Source organism: Ranitomeya imitator, chromosome 6 (genome assembly GCF_032444005.1).
Source record: "Ranitomeya imitator isolate aRanImi1 chromosome 6, aRanImi1.pri, whole genome shotgun sequence".
Lineage (NCBI taxonomy): Eukaryota > Metazoa > Chordata > Amphibia > Anura > Dendrobatidae > Ranitomeya > Ranitomeya imitator.
In genome coordinates this window covers 54,445,225-54,454,232 of record NC_091287.1, presented here as the reverse complement: position 1 = coordinate 54,454,232, position 9,008 = coordinate 54,445,225, and the positions used below count along the sequence as shown (strand labels likewise).

At 37.8% G+C, this 9,008-nt stretch overlaps 1 protein-coding gene across 1 annotated transcript; it reads right to left on the bottom strand.

Moving 5' to 3' along the window:
- Positions 1-2,962: 2,962 nt before the first annotated feature.
- Positions 2,963-6,778, bottom strand: GJD4 (gap junction protein delta 4). Its single transcript, XM_069732448.1, has 2 exons — positions 6,709-6,778; positions 2,963-4,381 (listed from the first exon to the last, which is right to left on the bottom strand). Exons 1-2 carry the CDS (start codon positions 6,770-6,772, stop codon positions 3,336-3,338), a joined length of 1,110 nt encoding a protein of 369 aa, XP_069588549.1. The 5' UTR covers positions 6,773-6,778; the 3' UTR covers positions 2,963-3,335.
- Positions 6,779-9,008: the final 2,230 nt, after the last annotated feature.

Here is a 9,008-nt window from a genome sequence, read left to right as displayed (position 1 = left end):
CCGAGAACCATTTCCAATACCTACAGATAATACCTTTAAAATAATGTCAAAAGAAGCTCTCATTGGGTATGTTCAAACCAAGAAATGTCTGTGGTAGAGGATTTTACTTTTCGGAGCACCAGAAACTTACCTCTGTAGTGGTTGTCATTTTTTTGTGCCCATAGAGGAATTTATGGTTTTTTTATACTTCTCATTGTTAAAGGGGTTTTGCCTTTTGAACTTTTTACACAAATTCTTTTAATGTAGTTGACATGTTCATTAAGACATGAAGCAAAATGGCTAAAAAGCAGATAAATAAGTGTAAGCAGACACCCAAAGACCATAAATAGACATTTTTATTATCTCACGCAACACAAAATAAGCAAATATTTTATCATTTATATGAAGTAGTTCTATAAGATAATCAATTTAAATCATATATTTCTGTTCAAATGCACAATAAAAATACAATACTTATCGTTGAACAAGTCAAAGTTTTTGTCCTGCAGTGCTAAACCTGTCTGATAAAATATTTTGAGACTTTTCACTGTTTGTTAAAAAATTACAGTGTTCCTAGAAATCTTAGTAAATCAAAAGAGAAAGTATACCGCACTTACTGCAACAGATACACCACATGCGTACTTCAGGGTCAGCTGATTAGTTGCTTGATGTTGCCACAGAGGGATCCGGGGTGCTCAATCATGAAAAACATTGCAGTCCAAGGTAACGAAGAAAGTTGAGAGCACTCACCATCCATAAAATTTTTCAATCCTTTATTCTGACATAAAAGTCAACAGCAGGGAAACAAGGGAGAACGTGTACTGCAAACGTTTGCAGTACACGTTCTCCCTTGTTTCCCTGCTATTGACTCTTATGTCACAATAAATGATTGAAAAATTTTATGGATGGTGAGTGATCTCAACTTTCTTCGTTACCTAGAAATCTTAGATAGGCAATGCTAAGGCCAGCTTTAGATGTAAAAGAAATAAACCCGAAAGAGAAATGGACACTAGAGCTAAAATTCCCCCCGAGGAAGCAGCATCTGCGAAACGCGCGTCGGGGCTCCTCTCTCCACACACGGCTGCAGGTTGGTACTCCCTGTAAGTACCTTCTCATCAGTAGTATGCAGGCATATTTTAGGTCCCACCTATTTAACTATATGGGATTTTCCCTTTATGATTGATTTATGCCTTAGGTCTTGGTAAGCATGAGCCATATAGTATACCCTGCTACATCAAGCTTGCACTAGGCACTTTATTGGTATCGCTCAGTATACATATTATTGCACCAGGCACCTTACGTGTTATTCTTCTGCTTACTGTGTATCTCCCTGCATTAGCACTTTACTTGTGAGCATTTATTATATGTTTATTGCTTTTGGTTACCACGTGTTCGGCCATTTATATATAATACATCAGTATGGTTCTTATTGTTTGCACAATGCATTATGTGTTATCCTATTGACTGATGTATGTTATTTACACTCATGGTATCAGTACAACTGACCGTTTTTTGCTCTATAGTGTAACATTACGCCCGGGTGTGGCACTAGTGTCGCCTTTTTCATTATTTTTTCCATTGCATCTTTTTACTTGGTTTCTATTCATATTATTTGTACTTTTTAATATGGTTCTTTAATAAAATTGTTAAATTTTAGCTCTAGTGTCCATTTCTCTTTCGGGTTTCTATTATATGTATTATGGCGGAGCATTTACCTCCGGTGCCCCTTTTTGTAGGTTTATATACAGCTTTAGATGTGGTCCAGGATGCTCTACACCAGGAGTCCCCAGTCTGTAGCTCAGGAACCACATGTGGCTCGCGGTCCCATGACTTGTGGCTCGCGGCTGTGGGCCAGCTTGGTGCATTCGCTCAAGGTCTAGTAAACGGGTATGAACAGCACATCTCAAAATTTTGTGAGTAGCCCTTCACAGAAGAGCAGATCTGGATGCACATATACTGGTCTTAGAATACTGGATGGGGATATGGTGGGAACCTCTGGATCTTGGTATACTGCTTCGGGTGATTTCTGTGCAAAAGCTTTAGTCATTATTATACCCGCAATGGGAGCTTTGGTAGCCACTATTCTGAGGGGGTTGTAGCTGGAAGTGGCTCGCGAATCTCTCTTGAAGCTAGATGTGGCTCGCGACTCTCTCAGCGCTGAATGTGGCCCTCAAGGTAAGAAAGGTTGGGGACCACTGCTCTACACCAATAATTCCCCTTATGGCACTAGGGATGGCTTCGGATGCATTCTTTTACAGTATTTTTATTTTAACGGGTACTAGTTATTTTAACAATTTTTTGAGCTTCTTAAGTTTGTTAAAATGAGACGTATAAAAGATGACAGGACGCATTTTGCTGTTATTTTTCTAAGACGAGCACAAAACACAGCAGCAAAGTACACAGAGTAGCAGCTGCACATAGAAATTTGGGAGCTGTATTTTTTCAGGAGGCAGGAATTTTTTTCAACAATAGCTTTTATATTTTTATGTTGATGTACCGTAATTTCATGTGGTTTTTTTTCTGCAGCACAATCACCGTTCTTGTGCTAAAAAAAATATGTGTTTTTAGATCTTTTTGCCATATCATCGTTTTCTAATTTTTTACTTTATTAGAATATTTTATTCCAATTGGGGGGATATTTTCATTATGTTTGTGAATACTACCAGTGATAAGGCATTTAGGTAGAGAAAATCCATTCATTGGAAACGATGTGACCTGAAGCTCACTGGTAGTGTCACTGCCTTCTGTACAGAAAGTGTAGAGTTTGAGCAGAATTAAATGGAGAGAAAAATCTCAATAATAATTGAAGTGTTTGCCCTAGTCTGCAATTTTTTTTTTTTTTTTTTAGAAACGGCACCACTCTCATTGTGCACTGTGTAGGGAACTTCAACCCAGCAACGCTTGCATGAGAGTGAACTGCAAAACGATACCAGAGAGCCATCTAAGTATCTTCTCTAGTTATCAAATGAACATTGACAGGCCTGCAGAATATGAAAGCAGAATTAATAATGGTAAAGGCAGTAGTGGAGACTACTCTCTCCTACAATAAACTCTGACACTGAACCAATCATGCTAGTTGCTGTATAAAATGACAAGTTAATAAGAGCAAAAGAGCTAAGGGGATAAATTGGTGTTCTTGCACTCTATTACTCAAGAAATTATATAGTTGACCTGATTTTGGCTGTATAACAAAATGCACCAAAGCTGCATAATCTGTAGGACTAAGGATAAATAGTAGACAACCCATTGTATTCTGGACTTATGCAAGCACTATTCAGCATTACAATTTTCTATCCATTAGAAATGATCTACCAGTATATGTCACATGTATTGATACACAAACAATTTTTTGTACATTAGACCCACTCAGATTTTTTGTTTTTCGATCCGGTGTTTTTGTCAAGCTGTGATGCATTGGCTAGACTGGGATTACTGCAGTTTTCTTTCTTACCCTTTGCTTGCCTATGGGTAAGTAGATGATGATCATTTCCAAATGTATCATTTCCAGGTGGTATCATGTTGACTTGCCAAGAGCAGGTTTTATTGCTGTTAGTATTGATGTTCGACTTTCCCATTTCTTGACGAGAGCTTTGAGTCTGAAATGAAGCGGTTTCCCCTTCAAATGAGGGTATAGAATGAGAGTCACCTTTGATGTGCTCGTCTGCTTTCTCATTGTTGTGGGAAGGACAGTTGGGGTAGATGCCCATCTGGTCTGGAGTCACAGCTAGCTTTGAGTGTGGAGGGGTTTCTGAACAGCACCCCCCTTTTAGAGAATCATTTTCGAGGAGCAGTAGCTGCTTCTTAATCTTCTCAGAATGTTTTCTTCTATGAAACACACAAATCAGATCCACAAAACTTAGAATCAAAGAAATGACTCCGGTGCCCCATATAAATATCATCATTAGGGACTTTTCAGTTGGTCTTGAGATGTAGCAATCAACACTACTAGTGCATGGTGCCTGGGAACAGCTGAATCTACTTGGAACCAAGATCCCAAAAAGAAAGTATTGGCCACCAGCAAAGCAAAGTTCCAATAAAATTTTCAACACCACATGGACGAGATAGGCTCCGGAGAAATCGAGTATTTCCATTTGTATGCCTACGCCATGACAGGTGGAAGTGTTACTTTTTCGATAGCTGTCATTTGAAGCTGCCACATATGTCATTACTTTATGAAAAACGTGGACGCTGAATAGAGAATAGGGCAAAAACACTGTAACAGTCTGAACAAGCCAATATCTCATGTGGGACATGGGAGAGAAAATATCATAGCACACATTAGAACAACCTGGCTGTAACGTGTTGCAGATGAATCGCTCCTGTTCATCTTGATAGAGTGGATATCCAGCAAGAACAACCATCACCATTCTCAGAAGGATCATCAATGTCAGCCAAATTTTGCCTAAAAAACAAAAACAGAAACATTGGCATATTTATGGAAAAGCTGATATCAATGGAATCTTACCTTTTTGTGCATGACAAATGGCTACCACAGCCAAAATGGAAAAAAATAGCCCTATATCTTGGTCATACCATGTAGAGCTTCTAAAGCTGTGCCAAATACCACAGTCTTTGTTGTCGCGTGGGCATTTATTGTGTGATAAAACTGCATTTACCAATGATATCCAAGATTTCAGGATACCATTTTTGGCCAAATGGCTTTTACAGGTGAGACAAGAGCAAAGTCATTCAGCTAAAAATCAGATAGTAAAAACAGCACAGCCTGAGAGTTTACTTCAAGGTAGCTCTTGCTACAACAAATATAGCCATATTGCAGATGTGAACATATCCTTACAGGGGCTGTCCCCCATCAGGAAATCTTAGTCCATGGTAGCTGTTTGTTATAATATGGGAAACAGTACCTTATTCACAATCCCTATGTTCACCGTTGGGTCTCCACCACAGCTCCCGATGTCTGGCACTGCCTGCGGCACGGACATCAGGTAGCCAATCGGTGAATTCAGCGGCTTTGCCAGTGTAGATGGAACACCCCACTCAGAGCAACCAAGGTCACCGATTGGCTGCCGGATAGCGTATGTGACTTCTGAGCGCCACAGTCAATACCAGACACTGGGAGCATTGGAGAAAGGTCACCTGTTGACCGAGGAACGGTGAGCAAAGTGTATTTTCTTTGTCTACACCAAACTGCCTGGAGACCTTGATTTCCTTAAAGGGGATAACTTCTTTAAGTCTAAAACTGCTGCCATCCATTGTGACATGGTTACATTCCTTCATGCTTGATTGGTACTCTGCTTTTCTTTCAGTAGGAGCCACCACAGGATTCAGTGTTCCCAACTCTACATGCCTTCAGTATGCATTTGTTACAGACCAGTCTTCAGCTACAGGTAGTGTCTTAAAGGATATGTATGTACACCTTTACAGGTCATTTCGACTGCTCAAAATGAAAACATTAAAACAAATGTATATATTGATAAAATATCCTATTACTTTGTGCATACAGTGCTTATGAAAATCTACCTTGTTGCACAGTAGTCTGATCCTACAATCTTACATTAATCTCTTCTGACAGTTGGGTCTTGCCAATCTACAGTCAGGAAAAGAAGTGATAATGGAAAAGAGAATTGCCATGGATTCTATCTGAAGATGTGCAAGCTTCTCTCTGACGAGAGAATGTATCTGTCTTTGGAACTTAAAAAAATAATAATAAGGGTTTCCAAACCAATAGCAACTTTCTGACCAATCACATTAATCTGAAAAACTTTGAAATTGGTCAATATGACAAATGGATATTTGTTACAGTGACAAGAAATCCTAAGAGTTTATGATAATCATAAAAGAAAACCTTTAATGGAGATGCTGTTTAGATGTTAGAACCAGGAAGAATTTCTTAATCAAATCAGCTTCCTAGCAGATAAGATATTTAATTTTAATCAGATCAACTATCCAATAATGCACAATATCTATATTAATTTTACATATGCATTGCTAATTATTCTAGTAAATAGTTTGTTATACTGTATTTCACTAATATGCATATGTACAGTATATATATTTTTAATGGTAAATAGTTTATTTTATACTGTATCTCACATATATGTCTATATATATATATATATATATATATATGTGTGTATGCACATATTTATTTCGATATTAGTTACACATACAGTATATATAATATATATATATATAAATATATATATATAATATTTATTACTATTTATAGAATAGCTAAACAAATTTCAAGCACATGGATAAAATGTAAAACGTGATGAAAAAAATCTAAATACATGATTATTTGTTATGGCAAATGTCATTAATATTTATGAATATCAATAGTAACATGAATAACCGCAACCCATTGCAGTGGTGATAAAATATAATTATTAATTATAAAACTGTCAACAATAACAAAAAAATAAAAAAGCATTCAAATAAGAAATGCGAGATAGATGATTAGATACATATCATAATAACAAATGGCAAAATGAGTGAAAATAATTAAGATATTGTAAACAGATGTATAACAAACAGAACACTTATCTTTTTTGTAATATTGAATTTAGTTGTACTTTTTGTAAAGAATGACTTAAAATATTGAGTTTATAAGTTGGCAATCTATATGTGTTGTTATAGCTAATTAATGGATGATTATTGGAAATTAGTATTATAAGTTCTTATATAGTATAATCAATCCCATCTGTCAAATTCTTTAATTTATGGTCATGACTTGATCATTTTTCAGAATATTCACGCTGGTGTACTCACCAATTACAGTAACGTTGTAGTTGAAAGTGATAATCAAATATCCCATTGAGTCGAAATACTCCATTGTCCGTCAGGCTCCCACCTTCCAGCAATGAATCACAATTTGGAATTTTGCTATTTATTCTGGCGAATGTATACAATTTTTTCTAAGGAAATGAAAATTTTGCTTACGGGCTCTATAAGCTAGGCGAACACCACTTAAGCAGCTCCTGCCCTTGTTCCTTTTACCTCTGTGGTCAGTCTAGTCTGACAAATGCTTCAGGACAAAAGACAAGCAGAGTCATCCCGGTCATTGTGGCTATTCTTACCACCCAAGAGCATTCCAGTATGTGAAAATTGCTGAAATATTTGTCGGAAAAAGAGATCACAACATGGAATGACACACGTCTATAAATTCCCATGGGATACATATCGGACACTTCGTTGAAAGAGACTTGCTCTTTATGACGGTCACACTTCCCATTACTTGCGCTATGTATTTGGCAATTTATAAATGTAACCATTTAATGACCAAACACAATTCATTTGTTGGTAAGCTGTGATAAAAAAAGAAAAGTGAAAAAAAACAAAAAAAAAACTAAAAAGCAATATGACAAATGATTGCTTAACAGATTCTGAATATTATGGAAATATTTTGTTTTGTAAAAAATTGCATCAGAAAACTAGATAAGACCGCACTGTAGGAATGATCCCGGAAGCATTATTATAAGTTTACATGTCTCGCCATTCCCTTTATAAATTTCCTCTAGGAATTGAAGTATTTCAGAATTTTTATTCTTTATTCATACTTTTACTTTTTTTTTTTTTTTTACTGCAGATAGATAGACAGATAGATATAGGACACTCTACAGCATAACCAACACTGGCACCCCTTTATTATAAGTCAATCGAGTCCTTCTGGAGCTAGCGGCGTTCATCATACATTCATTATAAGTGGAGACTAGAAGGAAGATGTGAACAGATCCATGCATTTTACATTTTAGATCTCAGCAGAGCTATTTTCCTCTTGCTCCCATACACATGTGCCGTTAGCCTGGCTGAGCAAATTAGGGAAAGAGAGGTATGTCACCACCGGACACATTTCATATTGGCTTATCTTCCTAGAGAACAAAATAATCGGGCACAATAGTCCAACAGTTGAACTTTTTTTTTTTCACATCTGCCATTGTGTGTGAGTCAGAATATCACCATAAACATAAGGATGAATGACCTACATGCACTAGAATATCACATAGACATGAAATGATCAGTCAGTGACGCTGAAATTAGCTGGTTGTGTGTGGATGCTCTTGGGGCCCGTTCACAAGACCATATTTTCAGTTCGAGTGCCATCCGTGTAGTAAACGACCAACCTTGGACCAATGAAACGCTGAACGATTTTTTATACCCTCATGTGAACCTACCCACGGAGTGTTAGATCTGGTTTGGTTTGGTTTTTTTTAGACAGATCTGGCTCTGGAATGGAATAATATTGAGCCCAGGGGTAGCAATGCCACTTTGGAAAAAGTTAGCAAATTAACTGACCTCCAGAAGGAAGAAAACTAACTTTTTAGAGGTAGTTAATAGTGATGAGCGAGTGTACTCGTTGCTCGGGTTTTCCCAAGCACGCTTGGGTGGTCTCCGAGTATTTATGACTGCTCGGAGATTAAGTTTTCATCGCCTCAGCAGCATGATTTACAGCTATTAGCCTGCTTGATTACATGTGGGGATTCCCCAGCAACCAGGCAACCCCCACATGTACTCAGCCTGGCTAATAGCTGTAAATCATTCAGCTGCCGTGATGAAAACTAAATCTCCGCGTGCTCGGGAAAAAGAGCAACGAGAACACTCGCTTATCACTAGTAGTTAGCCTGCAAAATTCAACCCATAAAATTACCATGAAACGTCAATAGGGTTTTCAGCCAAAACGGACTTCCATCTGTGCGCAGCCTTTTAGAGTTTGTTCCCCCATCAGTACAAGGCATTAGTTGGCAGGGTGAGATGCATTAGACGTCAAGCCTCATTAGAATTAAAGATCACTTTCATAGGACGGATATTGTCCAAAAGGGTAACTACTAGTGATGAGCGAGTGTACTTGTTGCTAGGGTTTTCCCAAGCACACTCGGGTGACCTCCGAGTATTTGTTAGTGTTCGGAGATTAAGTTTTCATCGCCTCAGCAGCATGATTTACAGCTATTAGCCAGCTTGAATACATGTGGGGATTCCCTAGCAACCAGGCAACCCCCACATGTACTCAGCCTGGCTAATAGCTGTAAATCATTCAGCTGCCGTGCTGAAAACTAAATCTCCGAGCACTAACA